Genomic DNA, 22,114 nt, shown 5'->3' on the forward strand with positions numbered 1-22,114 from the left:
TTTGCTTCAGTGACACTGTATTGCATACAAAAAGATCTGACAACGTATAAAGTGGTTTTACAAAGAAAATTCCATATAAGGTGCAGATTTTTTTTGTTTAATAAATGTCTTCATAAATACCATGTATTATCCTTTCCCTTTTGGAATTAACATTAATATGCACAATAATAGATTGTAATTTTTATACCTTGTTTGTTTTAATTTTAAAGAATTAACAATTTGATTTACACAGACTGCACTATGAAACAAAGATCAATGAAGCTAGGACAGATAGTATCAAACCAGAAGATATTGATTGGTTGGTTCAAGTGAAATGTATCTCTGAATCCCTGACAATTCTCCATGCAAATATTTTCTATTTAAAGTTGCCTTTTATATTTCAAAAACAATTTTTTTAGGAGACTGACATGGAGAAAGTGTAGTAGTCTGAGCCTTAATTTGTATCTTCTAGACACGTATCAAAATAAGGGATAGAGCTCAACCATTGTTCCTTGTAAAAAGCACTGTGGCCTTTTATCTTTGGGGCACGCAGAAGCTTCACCTCCTGCTATTTCTCCTCTTCTTTGTGTATATCAGTTTTTTCCTCCCCTGGCCAGCTACTCTGTTTTGGGATCAAAGCTCTAAGGAAAGGGCCTGATTTCTGCTTTGCCTTTAGCCCTAGTCTACGCTACAGTTTTATGTTGGTATAACTCAGGCCTAGTCTACACTACCACGGGCCATCAATCTAATTTACACCACTTCAGCTATGTGATTAACATAGCTGATGTCAGTTTATTTACTGCAGTATATTCACAGCAGTAAGTCAATGGATGAATTCTCCTGTTGACTCCCCTTATTCTGGTGGTGTACTAGAGTAAATGGGAGAGTAGTTGGTGATCAGTTTATCGTGTCTGTAGTAGACATGATAAATCGACCCCTTATTCCCAGATTGATACAGTGAATAGTGAAAACATGCCTCCACAGTTGTGGATTTTACCAACTTGACTTCTAGTGTAGGCACGGTTATATCAGCAGGAAGGCTTCTCGCATCAACATAGCAACCGCCTCTTTGGTATAGGTATTTTACCTCCCCATGTAAGAAGGTCTCCTTGTCAGCACTTGCACTTTTGTGAGCTAGCATATGATGTCATAGTTGAGTCAAGGCTAGTTAGTAAAGAACTAAGTTGATGCAAACTTGAAGCTCTTTAAAACCTGGCAAGAAGACTACTGATAGATTCTATGGAGCTACACTCAGAAATAGAAACTAGGATAGTCGGTAAGCTAAGCCCTTCTAGTCTTATCATTCAAGTATTATCTTGACCATCCCTTACAGGTGTTTGTATAATCTGCTCTTAAAAATCTCCAGTGATGGAGATTCCACAAGCTCCCTTGATAGTTTATTCCAGTGTTTAACCACCCTGACATCTGGGAAGTTTTTTTCCTAATGTCTAGCTTAAACTTCCTTTGCAGCAATTTAAGCCCACTGCTGCTTGTCCTATCCTCAGAGGTTAAGGACATTTTTTCTCCTGTTTCCTAATAAACAGCTTGTTATGTACTTGAAGCAGACCTGTATATAAGGGGGATGCAAACACACCCTTGCCCCGATGGTCCACCAGGTAACCATGTGGGCTCCGGTTAGCCAGGGGAAGAAAGAAGCAGCACGTTGCCCCAGCCTCCTCCCCTGTGCTCCAGCTGGCTGGGGGAAAGTCAGCTTTCTGGGGCTGATTTCTTCTTACCCCGCCAGCAGGAGCGAGGCCAGGGGTGGGGCTGGGCAGCCACCAGCCCCTCCCATGGCATACACCCCCCCACACACAGAAATTCCTGCAGATGGGCCCTGTGAAAACTGTTATGTACCCTCTCAACTTTTCTTATATAGATTTAAAAAATCTCGGTTTGTTTAGATCTTTCGTCATAGGTCACTTTTTCTAGCGCTTTAATCACTTTTGCTGTTCTTCTTTTGACATTTTTTTCCCCAATTTGTCCACATCTTTCCTGAAATGTGGTACTCAGAGCTGGAAACAATTCTGTTGATTAGGCCTCAATGTGAAGTATAAAGGTGTGAACGTGTAGACAACTACACAATTAGCTGATAAGCCTGGGCTTATTGGTTAATCTTATCAACTACATGCACTCTCCCCCGCTTCCCTTTCCCCACCTACCCCCCCGCGGCCTCTGTATCAGGCAGCAAGTAGGTGAGCTGAGCCAGAGCTAGTGCCCGTGAGGAGCTGGCTTAAAAGCTGGCTCCCCACAAGCACTGGATCTGCCTGCTCCTCCCCCATTCTTGGGCTGCCTCTGATAGAGAAGCAGCAGCATGGAGGATGATGGTGGCAGGTAGAGCCAATACACACAGTAAGGGAGCTTTCAAGCAGGCTCCCTGCACATGCCAGCTCTGCGGACCACCTTCTCCCTGCTTGCTGCCTCCTATAGAGGCAGTGGCAGGGGGCAGGCGGGAGCTGTTGCTGTGGGCAAGCTGGCTTAAAAGCCGGCTGGTTCTTCCCTAGCAGCAGTTCCACAGTGTTACCTGCCCCTCATCTGCACTGCTGCTCACCGTAGACAGAGGCTACTCCACAGCAACAGCCCCTGTCTGTTGTGAGTCCAAGCTTTCTGCAGAGAGAGGTTGCTCTGTCATCCCATTGAGCAACCCCTGTCTATGGGGGTGTCCGAATTCCCTGTAGACGGGCTGCTACTGCAGAACAACCTCTGTCTGTCTGCAGGGATCTTGGACCCCCCGCAAACAGGGGTTGCTGCAACCCCACGCTGCTGCCTCTGTATCAGAGGCAGCAACGCACGGTGGCAGGTGGGAGCTAATCTGCGCGGGAAGGTCAGTTCTTAAACTGGCTTACCTCACAGACTGGCATAGGGTCGCAGGGGGCTCCCCCGGAGTGAGGCTGGGAGTGCACTGGCTGCCGGCCCTACCTCTGGGGACTATCAAACAGTCGTGTAACCACTAGAATTTTATGTGGTTACATGCCTATTTAATTACATGCTATCTAACATCCCTAGTAGAGAAAGGAGAAGAATTACTTCTTGTCGCTTGCTTTCTGTACAACACTCCTGCTAATACATCCCAGGATGATTGTTGATTTTGGATTGTGTTTTTTTTTCTGTTGACTCCTATTTAGCTTGCGGTTCCTGCTATGATACCAAATTCTCCTTCTGCGTTACTTCTTCCTAGGCAGTAATTTTTCATTTTTTGTGTGTGCCATTGATTGTTCCTTCTTAAGTGGAGTACTTTGCATTTGTCCTTATTGAACATCATCCTGTAAGTGTACTCTCTCTGTGCCACTCTCTAAATCCTTGATGAAGATATTGAATAAAACCAGACCAAGAACTAATCCCTGCGGGATCCTACTCACTATGCCCTTCTAGCATTACAGTAAACCATTGATAACTAGTCTCTGGGAACAGCTTTCCAATCAGTTATGTACCTGCCTTATCATAGCTCCATCTAAATTGTATTATCCTTGTTTGCTTATGAGCTGGTCAATTGAGACAATATTAGGTTATCCTTACTTCCTTTTTTATATATTGGCTCTATATTTTCCATTTTCTAGTACTCTGGATTCTCTCCTGTCTTTCATGACCTTTCAGAGATAATAGCTAGTGGTTTGTATATCTCCTCATTCAGTTCCTTGAGTATTCTTGGATGCATTTCATCAAACTCTGGTGACTTGAAGTCATCCAGCTTCTCTAAAGAATTTTAACTTATTTCCCTATTTTAGCCTCTGATCCTACCTCATTTTCACTTGCATTCCCTGTGTTAGAGATCTAATTGCTAGCAACATTCTTAATGAAAACCGAAATAAAGAAGTCATTAAGAACCTCTGCCATATCCTTCTTTTCAGTTGTTTTCCCCCCTCATTGAGAAACTGGCCTGCCCTGTCCATGGTCTTCCTCTTACTTCTAATGAATTTATAGACTGTCATCTTCTTACCCTTTATATCTTTAGCTAGTTAGAAATTATTTTGTGCCTTGGACTTTGTAATTTTGTCCATACCTACTTGGGTTATTTGTTTATATTCATCCTTTGTAATTTGACCTAGTTTTTACTTTGTGTAGAACTCTTTTTAGATCATTCAAGATTTCCTGGTTAAGTTTGGGTGGTGTCCTATTATATTTCGTATCTTTCTTATGCAGTGAGATAGTTTGCTCTTGTGCCCTTAATAATGTCTCTTTTGAAAAACTGCCAACACTCATGATAAAGTTTAAGGAATCTTGTTCTGTTTTGGGATTTGAGCCAAAGTTCTCTGAAATCAACAAATTCCATTAACTTCAATAGGTTTTGGATCAGACCCTAACAACATTCCTTTGGATCATACCCTAACAACTATATGCTTGTTATTAAGGCTTTTTAGTGTCTGTGATCTCAGATTATATCAAACTGACATTTCAAGACATTCTAGGGTTTTTTTAACCTCTCATGTTGTTACCACAGGGAAGAATTGAGGTAGTTTTGGTGCTCTCACTGTATTTCCATACCTTAACGTGTTTGGGTTTCCTTTAAATTTAACTTACAACTCTTTACTACAATTGGGGAATAATTACAACATCCTTTAATATATCTTACCCTAAGTTACTGATACATACCCTTCACATATTTAATATAAATCTTTCAGGAATATCTGTTTTTTTGTTTTTTAATTCCAAACGTTAACTCCAACCAAGAAATTCAAAGAGAATACTATGTGAAACTTCATATCTCCAATTCATTAGAAAGATCAGCTTTAAATATTTTAAACAATTTTAATTTTTTATAGCCACATGCACATTTACAGTGTTTCTCAACCTTTTTTATAAACTACCCCTTTAAAAAAAAAAAAGTACCCCCAGTACCTACAGTTTTCAGACACACATTATTTTTCTACTATTGCAGCACATTTGTTTAAACAACTTAATTGTAGCTGGGCGGGCGATAACATTTTTGGGTGTAAAAAGTACAAAAATAATAAAACACTGTAAAACTTAAAACAAAAATTCAGTTTTCCCCAAATTTCAGTTGTGTTGGCATACCCCCCAGACTTCTCTTGAGCACCCTTAAGGGTGCTGGTACCACTGGTTGAGAAACACTGTACTAATATGTTTTGATTGCTCTACTCTAGTCTGCTGTAGCATGATGCAGCCAGAGCATCCTGGCCAGTTAAGCTGCATTTGCAACCATTTTGTTTCATCAAAATAGTTCAAAGCAAGTGGGGAATACACTCCACTTTCCCTCTTCCTATCCTCCAAATTCCACATACCCCTCCCCCGCTTTCTCATGTTCCCCTGCACGTGTGCACACACCTTATTTCTTCCTCTCTCTCTTCTGTACCCCTATTTACATATTGCATCCAAACATGGTTCCCCTTTCACTCCTGCGCTCTTGCTGGGTACATCTTGAAAATATATTTTTAGCATTAAAGGTCACATTTTACCATTGTATTTCATAACTGAATTTTCATCTGTCAGTAGAAGCTTGTGCACAATATCTTGTCCTTCAAATATCTAAAAAATTGCTCTCTTTAAAAATGATCAGTGCAGCCTCTTGTGCTGAGTGAGAGTGAAGCCAGCATGCCTTCAGTTGATGGCCATGAGCAGTTAGCAGATGGAGAGGAACACTTAGAGTATGTGTATGCTGCCTCCTAGTTTGGACTCTTCAAAGGACTACATTAATGCAAATTAAGAACCTTTTAGTTTGCACAACAGTGTTCACTTGGGGGAATTAAAGTGCAGGCCATGCTCCCTTTTGTCCTAACTGTGTCTACACTGCTGCACAATGTCAGCCCTGTGTAGACACAGTCTCAGCTTCATTTGAGGGCAGTGGAAGATAAATGACCTGAAGACAGCCTGTTCCTTCAAACCCTTTGAGAATAGTGAGGTTGCGGACATTTTGAAAGAGTACAGTTTGTGGAATTATCTATAGAATAACATTATTCTTCAGTATTGCTGCAGAAGAAATTTTTTGTAATGAGGAATTATTGGGGGTATATGAGGGGTTCGTGAGTTCACAGCCTGGAACTGAGGTATTGCTGTGCCCCCTGAACTGTCCAGCCTGAGTTCCCTCCTACAGTGCTTTGCTTGTGACAAGCCACAAACCCTTTCAGGTGCTGTTATCACTCAGTGCAACAGTTTGTGGATCCTTACATCCAGCTACATTGCGTGACTGCTCCCTGAGCTACTCACAAATAACACAGAGAGAGGCCCCAATGGATCTCCCAAGTTCCCAGCTTTGTACCAGAAACAACCATCTAGCCCAGGTCAGAAGCCTGACTAGTATAAGTTCATTACCCAGTCCACCCCTGCTTTGTGGAGAGGATCCACACTAATTTTTGTAATCTGAGCTGAGATTTCCCAAGCACTTCAACTAAAACACACTGTTGTAGGGAAAATATAATACAGATGTATTAATTACAGAAAGATAGATTTTAAGTAAGCCATAAGTATGAAAATTCAGGGATAGTTACCAAAGATGATAAAAGGTAAACATGCAGTCTAAATTCTGAATCTTACTAGATTGAGCAGTATTTGGATCAAGCAGTTTTTCTTACCCACTGGATGCTGCATGTAGAGTTCAGTCTTTAATACACAGATTTTCCATTTAAATCTGGGGCCAGTCTCCTCAGTTCAAGCCTTTACTTCCCAGCATTCTTGTTGCTTGCAGCCTAGGTGGGAGAGGAGAAAAGGTAAAAGCAAGATGCTTCTGTCCTTTATTTCAGTGGTTCCCAACCTTTTTGAGCTTATAGGCCCCATTTCAATCTATTAAAATATCATGGACCACCCCCATTCACCTGTGCTGCTTCCTCAGCTCCCACCCCCATCCATCCAAGGAGGATACAGCACAAGGGCAAAATTTTGGGAGCAGGGGGCGGAGGGGTGGGGGGGCAGCAGCCATGCTCTCCGGGATGTGGCTTGCTTTTCATCCCATTCCTTGAATGCTAAGGTAATTAGGAGAAAGTCCTTACATTCTGTGCGTGCCTCTCTCTCTCACACACACACAGGTGTGAGAGGCATGAACAGAATGCAAGCACTTTCCACTTACTCCCGTAGCATCCAGGGAATGGGATGAAAAGCAAGCCACGTCCCGGAGCGCATGGTTGCTGCCCCCTACCCTCCCAAAATTCTACCCTTGAAGGCACTCCTGCCCTTGCATTCTTCCCTGGGGGAGAGGAAAAAAAGAAAAGAAAAGGAAAGGAAAAGAAAGATAAGATCCTTGCTTTTAAACTTTCTGTGGACCTCCTGCAGTACCGTTGCAGACCACCAGGATTCTGCAGCCCATAGGTTGGGAACCACTGCTTTATTTCATACCCTCAGTCTATGAGCCTGGAAAATACTATTCTAGGAATGTCCCAGACTAGGTTGGGGTTACTTAGTCATGGAATTGAGTAATCCCCCATTGTGTGATCCTTGTGCAACTCTTAAGGCAACTCTTGTAAATCTATTGCTGATTAATGGTCATTTAATACCCACCTGGCTTTGGATCACCTCCTTTGTAATCATTGGAGAACTAACAGTGGACAATTCCCAAACTTACAATATATATATATACAATACAACCATCCAGCAAAGTCTCATAATTTCATACACACTAGCTATATACATATTTTGATAGAACCATGGGTATCAGAAGATCATGACCTTTCATATGCTATCTTACAAGGCATGTTTTATATGAAATATCACAACCATTTATGAATGAGGAATATAGGGATTACATGGTGCTATTTCGAGGAACAGTGTATCACAGGGAAATGCCATAAGTAAAAAAAAAAAAAACATTTATTTTCAATTGTAGCCTACACAGTGAAGATTTCGGTAAGTAAACCACATGGCAAACCACATGCAATATTCTGTTAATAAGATCATTTGAGACAAAAAGTCAGGCAGTAGGTGCTGAATTTATTTTTGAATTTACTTCCTAAACTAATTATCAAAAGAATGTAAATTAATTGTATAATCAAAGAGTAAGTATTAGTAATCTCAGTTAGGGTACACTATTTTTTAATATACATAATCAGTTGAATCTCTGATTTTAAGTGTAAAACTCAGCTCATGCTTAATAATGGAGCTGCAACTGGCATCTCAATAACAAAGTATTGGCATTCATTAAATTGATGAATTCCATGGGATTTTTTTCAAATTAAAAGTTGTCTTGTCTTCAACTTTCATTTTTCTTCCTTATTACTTTGTTCGGTGACACTTGATGGTTGCTACATTACACTATAGTAGAACCTCTTGAGGATAAAATTGGTACAGTTGATGTTCTAATAAATCTTTTTCTGTAAAACAAAAATACATTGCATTTTGGCTTTCAGCAGATCAAACGTTGTAAGCACCAATGACTCTTCTTTCAGAATATTTAGCTAAAAGAATGGTGTTACAGCTAAGGTAAAATTTTCTTACCAGAACCCATACTGCTTTTATGATCCTGAATCAGAGCCTCCTGTAGTCAGAGTCTTTGCTTTGACTTCAGCAGCTTGTGTGATTGGATATGTTTCTGCATTTGGTTAATTTGAAATTTCAAGAAACTTCATTAAACCCGTTATCACAATTTCATAGTACTTCTGTGCAAACACATCAGTTTGTGTGTTTAAGATGACCGAACTGGATAAAGAAGGCAGGTTGGCACAATCCAAGCTTTTCCACCTGGTTCTGCCCAGGGTGGCCAGCAGACATGCCTGACCCTTGGGCAAGAAGGCAGGGAGTGGGGGGGATAGAGGATGGCTTCGCACTGCTGGAAGGGATGGGGTCTCAGGTAGAAGAGGTAGGATTGGGGCTAGCCTCTCCCAGCCAGCCCTTCAGAACCACTCGGGGTTCTGGAAGTGATTTAAATGGCCTGGGACTCCGGCTGCCACTGTGGCCAGAATAGCGGCAACCGTGGCCAGGAGCCCCAGACCATTTTAAATCACCAGGCGCCAGGACATCTGCCCCCTTTGCCCTTCCTCCCACTTGGTCAACATGCCTAGTTCTGCCAGTAGTTCTCAAGACTGACCAGCAACATGCCTGCTTAATTCAACCCTGGGATTTTGAAGGAGAGGCTATCAGCTGTACTCTACTAGGTCACGGCTGAGTGATGTGAACATACACCCACTCAGGACTTGGCTGAAACCAGCAACTTTTATTGACTTCTCACTGATTTTTAAATTCAAAAGATTAGGCACTGATCTGTGTGTTCATTTCAACATGTAGTCCAATATATGAGAATAAATTCCCTTATTAATGAGTGTGTCCTATATGCATTTCCAAAGTGAATGACATTATTTTAGATGTGCAGGGCTATCCCTACCAGTGCTGGTGCCCTAAGCGGCCTAGCACTGGCACCTATCTACTGTGAGGGGAGTGGCCACTCTACAAGAGAAGCTGCAGGGGCAGGAGCTGTAGGGTGCAGGTAGTTGCCTGCCCTCCCAGATCAGATGCCATTTTCTGCAATGGCATCTGGCCCAGGAGAGTTGGAAACCCTGGAATAGGGCAGGGAGGGAGGCCCTCCTGCAGCCTCAGGGCAGCAGTGGGAGGTGTGAGCATGGGCCAGAGGAGCAGAGGGCGGCTTCACTGCCAGCTGGAGAGAAGCAGTGCTTTGGAGAAAAAGCTCCGTCTCTCTCTGTTGGCAGGTGCATAGCCACTCTCTGCTCCTCCAGAGTTCTCTGCCAGCGCTTGTGCCTCTTGCTGCTACTTGGTGAGCGGGGGCTAGGCTCAGACCTCAGCTGCTAGAGCTCTGACACTGAGCCTATGTAGGGAGGGATTGCCAAGAGATGGGGCTCAGCTGCTTAACATCCCATCCCAGGACATATGCAGCATACCCAGATTTAGTGGTGCCCTATGCAGCTTTGTAGGTTGCACATGCCCAAGGATGGCCCTGTAGATATGCTTATTTGAATGTGCATTCAATCACAATTCTTATTTTCTTTTCATTTTAAAGAGCCTGTGTGTTCAGACAATAGATCATTTAATTAAGTGAACATTTTAATGCCTCCCGGTGAAAAGAGATATCGTATTCACTTAATCCTCTGTGGATTATTCCATTGTATTCATGCTGGAAGAGAGCTTTTATCACTAATAATAATAAAAACATCCTCTGCACCATGGTATTTCAGACCAAGACAGCAGCTGGTTCAAAATTACCACCCAAGCTATATACTCTACTAAAAGAATGGCATTGTAAACTTGCTAATGCTTTATAATACTTAAGTGACAGATGAAGTTTCCTCCTCTTTTTGTTTTGTTAGGCAAGTCCAAGAAATGCTAATTTGCAGTTTGTGGCAGTAGGTATTAGTCATAAATGACGTGGCAGCAATTTAAATTACTCAAAATGTACTCATGGGGAAAACTTCACAAATAACAAAGAAATTTAGATGAAAGAGACCATATTTAATGCACTTAGGAGTTACAGTACAGGCAGTCCCCGACTTATGTGGATCCGACTTATGTCAGATCCGCACTTACAAACGGGGCTTTTCTCGCCCCGGAGCTCGCGGGCGGCGGGACCGCCCAGAGCGCACCGGTCCCGCCACTGTGTCCTCCGGGGCGAGAAAAGCTGCTCCGGGTCTCCATAGTATGCTGGGGGGGACTCCCCAGCACAGCAGGGAGACAGGAGCAAAGCCGCAGAGGCGGCGGGACCTCTGCGCCTCCGCGGCTTTGCTCGGGTCTCCCTGGTCTGCTGGGGGGGAACGGGACGCAGCTAGCAGACCAGGCTTTTGTTGCGGGACGCCTGGGGTAGAGCAGCTGGGGTGCTGCCGGGTTGGTCCTGCGGGGACCTACCCGGCAGCGCCCCATCTGTTCTGTCCCAGGAGTCCAGATTCAGCCGCTGTTGAAACTGATCAGCGGCTGATTCCAGGAAGCCGGGGGCAGAGCAACTCTGCCTAGGGCTTCCTGTAGTCAGCCGCTGATCAGTTTCAGCAGCGGCTGAATCTGGAGCCAGTTCCGACTTACATACAAATTCAACTTAAGAACAAACCTATAGTCCCTATCTTGTACGTAACCCGGGGACTGCCTGTATAAATGAAACAAAAGTTAGGAAGGTCAAAGTTATGGTTCCCAAGGCAACTATTACTTTCTCAAATTTTGCATCCCTTTTCAGGTAAAGTGGCTATTCTTTCTTTCTTTTAAAGACTTGTAAGACTCTGTGAAACAAAAATATACTGTGTTTAGGCTCCCAGAAGATAAACATTTATAAGCACCAGTGCTTTATAAGTACAGTGATTCTTTTTTCAGACTATTTAGCTGAAAGAATGATATTACTGCCAAGTTTCTGAAAATACAACAACTGAAAATCATTTTAAAATGGAGTTCCAGTTATGGCATGTTACATTCAGCTGGTCTAATTCTTTCTCGAGAGGTGCACCATTCAATTGTTTTCTTCAGGTGTAATTACCCTAGTATATATAAGGGCACAGCTGAGCTCATAATGTCAACATTCACTTTTTGATACAGAAGATAAATAGAAAACATTTTTCAGCTATATGCAAAAGCTCCTTTTCGGTAGGAATGTGAAAGTGTAACCTGTACATGGTTAACCGACGAGCTCAGGGTCATCAGTTAACCTTTACAGTAATATGCAGGCTCCTGAGGAGCTGCCTGCATGTCCTCCCTCCCTGGCTGTATCAGAGGCAGTACTGTGGGGGAGGGCAGATAGAAGCCAGTGTGCATGGAGAGTTGACTTAAAAGCCAGCTCTCAGTACACACAGGCTTCCAGGGAGCTGACTGCCATGCCTGCGTGTAACTGTAACTGCTGAAATTTTCAGTGGTTACACATTTACTTACTTAAATGCGTTTTTAACATCCCTACTTTTCAGTGATCACTATTAACAAGTTAATGCTTAGGAATTATTTTAGACACATAATATGCAGTGTTAGTGCTAAGTACTGTTGTTTGTTTTTTATTAATATAATATTCATTTTGTAATTTAGATAAAGAGAAAAATTCCAGAAATGTAGAAAAGACAGCAAATAATGAACTCAGTGCTGAATTTCAGACAAATAGTATTGATGACCAGAATAATGATGAGCAGCTGTCAGAAACTACGGATGATGATGAAAGTAGCAGTGAACTTGATGAAAATGAAGATAGAAAAAGAAAAGCACCAATAGAATTGCTGGGAGAGGTAAATATCACTCCTCCCACCCCCAAACATTGACTAAGGGACTCCTGTACTCTGCAGAATAGTGAGACCCAATTCTGTAGCAAACACTGCATAATTCTACCAAATTCTGTATCAGTGTTGATTTATGGCATCTCCCCTCTGCAAATATGCTTGCAACCATCTTTCAAAATTGATGAATTATGCATCAATGAGTAATTTAACTGATTATTTTCAGCAATGATTATTTTTATTTTTGTTTGTTTGTTTTCTCCAGATGACCCAGCTCTGTGGGCTTCACTGATTACAATAATATTGGAATGTCTCAGCTCAAAATCTCTTTTCAATTAATCATGCATGCTATCAAAATTGGGAATCAAATTCAGTGGCTCATCTGAGTTCTACAGGCCTCTGTTCTTCAGATATTCTAGCTCACTGATTTTCCACGTGTAGGTCGTGACCCAGTACAGGGCCATGCAAAGACAGGCACTGTATCACTTTGTTGTAGGGCAGGACTACTCATCACGTGGCCTGTGGGCCGCATGCAGCCTGTCTGTTTGCAGCCCATAGTGCAGTTTGGATTTATGCAGGGCTCACACATGCGACCTGCAGGTGAGAACCAAAACAAAAAAGTAGTTCATATAATGGGCTTCTGTTGATATGTGTTTTAGTAAATATATGGATGGAAATTGGGTAAATATTGCATTTTATTACTGTCAGCAGAACTGACTAAAATGGTGACTGTGAGTTGTGTAGTCTTGGCTTAATCTTTGTATTCATGCCCGTCAGTGTGAAAGAAGCTATTTGCATATATTTGCATATATATTTGCATGTATATGCAACCTCACTTAAGTTGCCGCCCTTGGCATGTGCTGTGAGTATCATTGTGGCCCCCCCGGGCTTCCAAAGTTGAGAATCCTTGTTGTAGGGTGACAAGGTGACCAGCGGGAATGCTAAGGCCAGCTTCCTGCCTGTCCTGGCACTGCAGGCTACTCTGTGCCCTGGAAGCAGTCAGCAGTAGGTCCATCTCTTAGGTGGAAGCAAGTAGCTAATTCTCACAAGATAAAAAAGCAAAACATGCCAAAAAATAAAGCCAATCACATTTAAAAACTAGGGATGTAAAGGAATAGTCTATTGTACGATTAACCTATAAGCCTAGGCTTATTGGTTAATCTAGTCGACTACTCACATTTCCCTTCTCCCTCCCCCCCGCTGCTGCCTATATCGGTGAGGTGGGACCCTGGAGGCAAGCTTGGACCTCCCGTGGACAGAGGCTGCTTTGCAGCAGCCCTACTTGCCCTCTCCCTCCACAGCTTCTGTCCATGGGGAACCTCAGATCCCCCACAGACAGAGGCTGCTGCCACCCCATGCTGCTGCCTCTATAGCAGAGGCAGCAGTGCAGGGTACCAGTCAGCCAGTCTGCGAGGGGAGCTGGTTATTCAAGAAGCAGCAGTGTGGGATGGCAGGGACTCCCCAGGAAAGGAGCTGGAACACACTGTCTGCTGCTGTCTCCCTCTTCCCCTCCCCCCTGGGACCATAGAATAGTTGAGTAACCACTAAGAATTCGTGCGGTTACTCAATTACTCTATTATGCACTATCTAACATCCCTATTCAAAACAAGCCCAAAATGTGCTTTGTCCATTTTTGCTCAGCAATGCATGGCGACAAACCAGGAATCAGCCAATGGCAACAAACCAGGAGCCAGAGCTTGGGATGGTGGTAGTCTGGGGTAGGGATGTTAAATTTCGAGTAATTGCAACAGTCCTGGGGCTGTTGCTACACTTCAAAGGTGAAAGCACTGCGTGGAGCCCGGGGTCAGCTGTGCACTCCCCCACTAACCCCGGGCTCCATGCAGTGCTGCTGCTTTGAAATGTCGTGGGGAACCCAGCATCAGGCTCCTCGCAGCATTTCAAAGCAGCAGTGCCCTGTGGAACCCGGGATTAGCCTGGGTCACGGCTGCCCACAGCATTTCAAAGTGGCAGCCCTGCACGAAGCTTGGGGTCTAGCCTCAGGCTCCATGCTATGCTTCTGCTTTGAAGTACCCCCTCTTCTCCTTCCCCCTGCTGCCTCTTTCTGACAGAGGCAGCAAGAGGGGGAAGCAACTAATCGACTAGCCTGTTGACTATCCGATAAGCATTTGCTTATCGGATAGTCAACTAATCCTTCACTTCCCTCTTCTTGAGAGGTAGTCCTGTTGCTGGCAACTTCCAAGGTGCAGTGCAATCCACTGGGTTAGGGCAGGCAGGAAGCCTGTCTTATCATCCCACTGCATCACTGACTGGGAGCCGCTGGAGGTAAGCTTGAGCCCCAACAATCCCCTGTCTCAGCCCTAAGTCACCCCAACCCAGAAACCCCTTCTGTACCCCAAACACCTCATTCCTGGCCCCATCCCATAGCCTGCACACCCAAACAGAGCCTGTACCCCATCCCCATGGCCCAGCCAGAGTCCCCACCCACATACTGAATCTCTCTGCCACCTCCAGAACCCACACCCCTAGGCAAAACCACCCCCTCACCCTCCTTCACCCCAGATTCCTCATCCTTGAAGCCGTACCATGAAGCCTACACTCTAGTCAAAAGAAACAATTATGCTGGATCTCAGGCATCATCAATTTTTTTTCAACTGGGTCGTAAGAAAAAAAAAGTTTAAAAAAACCCAAGTCTAGCTGCCCAGCCTCCATTTCTGGTGTGGCTCCCCCCCCCCCCCCCCCCCCCACTGCTCCCACACCACAGACTGGTCTCTAGTTCTGGCTCTCTAAACCACTCTTGTCTTTTCTATAGAATAGTGATGCACTATTATCAATTCTTTCTCCCTTAATGATGCAGATAAAAAGGTAGCTTTGGACAGATCAACAGGACAAGATGGCAAAAGAACTTAAGATGCTAGGCATTTGGCTAAAGTGAGATAGTAAACTCTGCAATAAATATACTGAATTCTGTAGTATTTTGGGAAAATGCCAAAGCTTGCGGTTGCACAGTCACCTACTCCCAGGAGCCTTGAGTTCCATGACTGGGGCCATTCACATCTCTAAGAAATTTTGTTTTCAGGCTTGTAGACTCAGATGACCTCTGTTGACACTTTACTTACATTTTTTAGTTAACATACCCATAAGGGCTAGAGACTTAATTTTTGCAATAGAATTATGAATCTCAGTTGTGTAGCAAGGCTTGAATTCTGCAGTTGTGGAATACGTGGGGCTCTGCAGCAGATACTGTAAAGCAGAGGTGGGGAACCTGAGGCCTGGGGGCCAGATGTGGCCCCCAGCTTGCCTGGATCTGGCCCCTAAGGCTCAGGGCTCCTCCCCAGTATTGGGGAGCCCATGTTGTGCATCCTCGTGGGGCTGGAGTACCACAAAATCTACGAGCTTTTTTGCTTCTTACTTTTGTATGGCCCCTCACTGATTTTTCTGTGGATCATCTGCCTCTGACCCCCAATTCCCCACCCATACTGTAATGGTAAATACTGTGTTGAAAACTAGTCTTTTAGGCATACTATGCAACCAAAATCCCTGCCAACATTTTCAGAAACAACTTAAAAAAATGCATATATAAAAGATGTGTGCCCGTGATTAGTTGTTTGAAGAGGGAAAATAGTTCTGTCAGGTTTGTATGATGGCAATACAAAAGATTGTAAGTAGCCACTATGTGTTTAATACTCATTTAGAGTACACAGTGTATATGGAGAATTTTTTTTTTCCTTTCTGTTACCTAGACTTGAAAATCAAATGTTTGGCAAATGGGAGACAATATGTTTTTTCATCTAATTGGTTGCGTTTGTTCAACATCCAATTCCTCTTTATTTTTTAAAGGAAGCATGAGATCCGTATTTCAAATGTTCTGGTGCAGCAATGTACATATATTTATGTCTCATTGATTTTTATTAACAGTTTAGTTTGTGTTTTAAAGTTAAGACTTTGCTGTCATTGTGATACTAATACTCTTACAGATAAAATGACAGTACAGTAAGAAACATGATCTGGAATAAAAAATTTTCCCTGACAAGCTGAAGCCTGGCAAATCCTTATTTGTATACTCATATTGAGTATACAAAAGGTGGGAAGGGTCGGAGATTAAATCTAGATCCTGTGCTGTAAGAGAGACGTGGGCAAAACTCAGAGGAGTACGGGGGAACTGTCATTGTATTTTCCACTGTAAATACATATGTAAAAGCAAAAACTTTTTATAAGCAGTATGGAAGATTGATAGATCACAAATATATAGCACCTACAGTGTAATTTCCATTTTTACATTGAAAAGACAAAGTTGGCAATGAAAGATGAAAAGAAACCTTTTACAGAACTTTTATTGTGGCAGGCTGACTACGTTTGCTGACAAAGAAGCATCAAGGTCTAGGCTCTGCCAATTATGAGCATAGCTTTGAGAATTTAAAGGGAACTGTTGACTTGAACAACTCTCAAACTGTCTAATTGACTTCAAATGAGAGAATAGTATTAATATTCATTATTAAAACAACAGCTGGCAGTTACCATATAGTGCTGTCTGAGATGCTCTGTTTTCTAAGGAGAGAAAATGATGACACCTCAGATATCTTTTGGTCAATGTTGATTTTTTTGTTTGTTTGTTTGTTTGTTTTTAGTGGTGAATACTGCATTTATCATGTTTGCTTATGTGATAATTTTTAACATGTTATTATTTATATAAGTAGATTCTTACACTGCTTTTAACTATTGTCTTACTATTCTGATAATGCTACCTCAAACATCAATTAAATGGGTCTGTTGTAGATTTCCATTTGTTAGTTTAATATTACTGCTTTTAGGTCACTGAGATCTTTAAAGATTTATGTTTGGGCTTGGGGTTTTTCCCCCTTACCTGATAACAAATGACAGCACGTTTGAGATCCCAGACCACTTCAGGTGATGTAAACGGTAGACCCAACAGCTGTTGTCAGGGATTTATTCAAGTCCTTTGTCCACACTTGCTATACTGAGAGTGAAGCCTTGTGTTCTTCATCAAGTGGTGTCCCTGTGGGTGCTCCACTCAGGTCTCGGTGCGTCCCTGCACCGGCGATCGGAGAGTTTTTCATAGTAGTGCCCCTCGCACCGCACCTGCACACTCAGCCTCCTCCCCTGCCCCCGCCCCCCCGAAGGCCGTGGAGCACGCGCACGGCGCAAGTCCCTGAGGAAGAAAAAGTCAATTCTTAGTTAATTCTACCCCTGTTACCTCATAGTTTAGTTAGTTTACCCTGTCTTTAACTGCGAAAAGAAAAAGGAAAAAAAAAAAGCAGCAGCCACAGATGCAGCGGCTTCTCCTCTGCCATAATGCCGGGCTCTCCCAGCTTCAAGAAATACAATTCCTGCAGAGACTCTATGCCTTCGTCTGATGGCCATGCCTCGTGTCAAATGCCTGGGGGAGTCTCACAAATGCCCGCATTGCCAGAGCATGTCACAGCATGTTGGCGAGAAAAGACCGCAAAGCACGGCTTAAAGCAATCCTCTGGGAAAAGTCTCTTCTCTCACCAAGGGACAAACCAGAGGACATGCGAGTGCAGCAAATGCTCTCCGCCAGGGCAGCCTCACCACCCCACAAAGGCTCTCAAGCCTCAAGGGCTTCCCTGGCACACTCCGTGTCCGATCTGCCTAGAGCCTCTCGTTCCCCGGTACCATCAGTGTCTGGTACCGCGAAGAAACGCAAATCAGTACCAGCCAGGAGGGCTGAGGCACAAACTAAACATGCCACTTTATCAGGCGATAGCGAGGCAGAGGCTTTACACATGCCTCCCCCATTAGCTCCAGCGAGCTCCTCCTTTGCACCCAATTTAACCAGGCAGAGTGATCATGACCGCCCTATGGTTCAGCAGCACAAGAAAGTGCTGCAAAAGACAAGGCACATACAAAAATTTCCTCAGCCTGAGTCTAGAGGAGTAACTACCTCACCTCGCTCCATGGTGCAGGGGCACTCTAACACCCCTCACAGTGTCCACCACTCACCTATACCTCTATCCCCAGGCTCCTACTATGGTAGTGGGCATAGGAGCAGGTTTTCATCACACCATTCCTCACCTGCCCCCTCACTATCCTCCTGGCATTCATACAGGGATAACTCCCTTCAACAACACCCTAGGTGGCATAGCCAGCCATGGATGTATTCCCCACATCAACTCCCTCCTCAGTGGAGTCTCTGGGATACAGGGCAGGCATATCAACTGCCACCCTCACACCTATCAACCAAGGCACCCAGCCTCTACTTCTAGGCAACACCACACCTCTAGGCGCTCACCCCCAATATCTGCACGCTCCTCGCCACCTCACCCACCCTCAGTAAATTCTCAGGCAGGTTCCACTGAGCATGATGACCTACCTCAGTCCAACTCAGAGACCTCTTCTCATGGGTCCAGACCTAAGCAAAGCGAAGCAGTCTTTCAGATTTCACCTTCTCCCACAGCAGATCTGAAACATTTTCAAGAACTTTTCAAACATGTAGAGCAGTCACAGGATATTACCCTACAAGAGGTGCAGGATAAACAATATAAATTACTTACCATATTGCAGCCCTCAGTAGCCTACAAAATAGCTTTACCTATCAATGAAGCTATTCTTGAACCTTCAGATGTTCTGTGGCAAAATCCAGCCCCTCTCCCACCTACAAATAGTAGAGCGGACAGAAAATACTTTGTCCCCGCAAGGGACATGGACTTTCTATTTGCCCACCCGCAGCCAAATTTACTGGTGGTGGACTCCATGAACCACAAGGCAAAAAATCCACAATTTAAATCTATGCCCTGTGACAAGGAACATAAACGCTTAGACATCTTCGGCCGCAAAGTATACCCTCAGCCACATTGCAATTCTGTATAATCCATCATGAGGGAGGGCTTATCTATAGCAAAAACAGCTTTTCGGGCCACTATGGATGTTGCAGACACTGGCCAGAACCAGAACCACAGCCACGGCCATAGTTATGTGCAGGGTCTCCTGGCTACAATCATCGGGGGTCCCAAAAGAATTGCAAGCAAAGGTGGAGGATCTCCCCTTTGATAGGAAACTGCTGTTTGCTTCAAATACAGATGAGATCCTTCACTCTATGAAGGACTATTGCACGACCTTACGTATCCTGGGGATGTACACCCCTCCCAAAAAGAAATGCAAATTCGCTCCTTATCAGAAACCAAGGGGTTATAGTTACAACTACAGTCACTATAGGCAGTAACACAGGCCCAACAGCCATACGATAACAGACGCAAGCAACATCCTAATAGGAGGAGGAACCACCAAAACCAGTCCTCCACAAACCAGTCCACCTCTGGCAAACAGCAAATTTGAAGTTTTGGTCGGGGGTCTGAGCGACCACCCCACATCCCCAGTGCAATCCAATGTCATCTTTGGTCACTGCCTGAGGCCTTTCTACCACCAGTGGGCTCTAATTACTACAGACAAATGGGTCCTAGAAGTCATCTCATCAGGCTACACAATCCTCTTTACTTCCATGCCCCCTTCCCATCCTCCTACCCCATCCATCTTCAGGGACCCCTCTCACAAACCTCTGTTATGGGTGGAGGTCCTGACGCTTCTTGTTCTAGGAGCGGTGGAACCCATATCCGAACAACATCGCGGGAAGGGGTTCTATTCCAATTACTTCCTCAGCCAAAAAATCAGGGGACTGGAGACCGATTTTAGACCTCAGGAACCTCAACAAGTTTATTTGAAACTCAAAATTCAGAATGGTGACTTTAGCAACAATAATACCTGCACTGAATGAGGGGGACTGGTTCTCAGTCCTCGACCTACAGGACACACATTTTCATGTGACTATACACCAGTCCCACAGAAGATTCCTCAGCTTTGTGGTGGGGTAGGATCATTACCAGTATACAGTCCTCCCCTTTGGCCTTTCTACGGCCCCTCGCGTGTTTTCAAAGATGCTGGCCGTAGTCACAGCGTTTCTCAGAAGGCAAAATGTTTCCTTACCTGTACGACTGCCTAATCAAGGGCCCCACCCATCATCAAACCACTATCACGACTACTACCACCAGGGAATGTTTTTTTGCTTTTTGCTTATCAACATACAAAAATCCACTCTACAACCCACACAAAAGATAGAATTCATTGGGGCATTACTAGATTCAGTCACAGCGAGAGCCTACCTTCCGCTGCAATCTGCTACCTTGCCCAACAGGTCCGACAGGCCCCTTTATCCACGGTACGCATGTACCTACAACTGCTAGGCCATATGGCGGCTACGACCTTCTTGATCCCCTTTGCAAGACTTCATATCCATTGCCTACAGCATTGGCTCTCAAACAACTGTATACTAGCCTGACACAGCATCGCCAAACACCTCTCACTGTCTCCAATGGTATTACAGTCCCTAGACTGGTGGACATCCCCACATAATCTTCTCACCGGTGTACCCTTCCTCTGACCAGATCCCTCAGTTACTATAACAACAGATGCATCCCTTATGGGATGGGAATCCCACGTCGGGTCAGCATCAATACAGGGCACACGGACCCAGCATGAAAGACACCTCCATATCAATATCTTGGAGCTCAGAGCCATTCGCAAGGTGTGCACCCACTTTTTGCCTCTTATAAAGGACAGAACGATTCGTGTCCTCATAGACAACACACCATCCATGTTTTATATCAACCATCGGGGGTGCCCTATCACACTCTCTATGTGCCAACTCAGTCAAATTTTGGAATTGGTGCATCAGACATAACGCCAATGGCAATGTATGTTCCAGGACAAAAGAATGTCAGGGCCAACAGATTGAGCAGACATTTCTCAGATCAGCACAAGTGGGAGATCAATACCAACATCCTTCTCACAATCTTCTGCAAATGGGGCTTCCCGACCATAGACCTCTTTGCAACACTGCATAATGGCAGGTGTCACAGGTTCTGCTCTCAGGCAGGACTAAGCAAGAGGTCGGAAGGGGACACTTTCACCATCAGCTAGACAGCTCCTCTTCTTTATGCCTTCCCACCATTCCCACTCATCTCCAGAGTGATCAACAAGATTCAATCCGATTGGGCCACAGTAATCCTAATTAGCCCCAGCATGGCTGAGACAGACCTGATTTTCTTACCTATCCTACCTGTCCATAGACCAACCAATCCCTCTCCTAGCATTGCCAAATCTCCTCACATAACTCCGCGGTACTACACACCACCTCAGTATCAAGACCATGAAACTTACAGCTTGGCTCCTCAGTGGTTCAAGAATGAAGAATTTACCTGCTCAGATAAAGTCAAACAAGCTCTTCTAAACAGCTATCATCCCTCCACGAGGAACACTTATCGGAACAAATGGACACGTTTCCAGCATTGGTGCATGAGATGCAATTTGCATCCCACCACAGTTCCCATACCTACCTTACTCGACTACCTTATGGACCTCAGCGACGCTGGCCTCTCCATCAGCTCTGTCTGAGTCCATCTGTCCGCGATCACAGCCTTCCATGACTCAGTAGACAGCTTCTCTCTTTTCACACACTCCTTGGTGAAGCATTTTCTTACAGGCTGTCAGCCGACGGTCAGGGCAGTGTGTGTGTGTATGTTTCCGAGAAAAGGTTTAACGTCCGTGTCTTTACTGCTAGGACCGGGGTCCCGTCGCAGAGGGTGGCCAGCAGGCCAACAGACGCCCTGTTATATAGGAAGAGCTTATTACACCTTAGATTTTAGCTGCTAGAACACAGGGGTTCCTTCGCAGCGGGCAGCCTAGGAAATGCTGAAAAGGTGCCCCAACGGATCTTGTCACCTGGGAGTGACACAGATCCAAACGCCCAAGCTCTCCCTATGTCTGTCCCTTTATGACCAGCTGAAGTTCTTTTAAATTGTGCTTGGTTCTATTACAGCAACTGAAGGAGTCAGGTTAAAGCTTAAACAGTTACAGGTTTATTAAAAGACTTATAAAAGCATATGGTTACAATGGCTATTGCTCTATTTCTTAAATGCTAGCAAATATATATATATATATATATATATATATATATATATATATATATATATATATATATATATATATATATAGGTCTTAAAAATGATCACAGGAAAAAGGTAAAGATAGAAAATAGAAATAATGGTACCAAGTGACAGCTTAATCTTTAAAGAGCTCTAACACTA

The 22,114-nt window shown here is 44.0% G+C and overlaps 1 protein-coding gene across 8 annotated transcripts in view; it reads left to right on the plus strand.

Moving 5' to 3' along the window:
- Positions 1-22,114, plus strand: part of ERICH2 (glutamate rich 2) — a 52,659-nt gene that overhangs the window by 16,072 nt on the left and 14,473 nt on the right. For all 8 annotated transcript variants that reach the window (XR_012905207.1, XM_075933606.1, XM_025182171.2 and 5 more), the window contains one exon: positions 11,857-12,050. Coding sequence is in view for 7 of the 8 variants with exons in the window: in XM_075933606.1 (XP_075789721.1) it covers positions 11,857-12,050 (194 nt within the window). In the remaining variant the exon portion in view is untranslated. The remainder of the gene's footprint in view (positions 1-11,856; positions 12,051-22,114) is intronic.

The sequence above is a fragment of the Pelodiscus sinensis genome, chromosome 7 (assembly GCF_049634645.1).
Source record: "Pelodiscus sinensis isolate JC-2024 chromosome 7, ASM4963464v1, whole genome shotgun sequence".
NCBI lineage: Eukaryota > Metazoa > Chordata > Testudines > Trionychidae > Pelodiscus > Pelodiscus sinensis.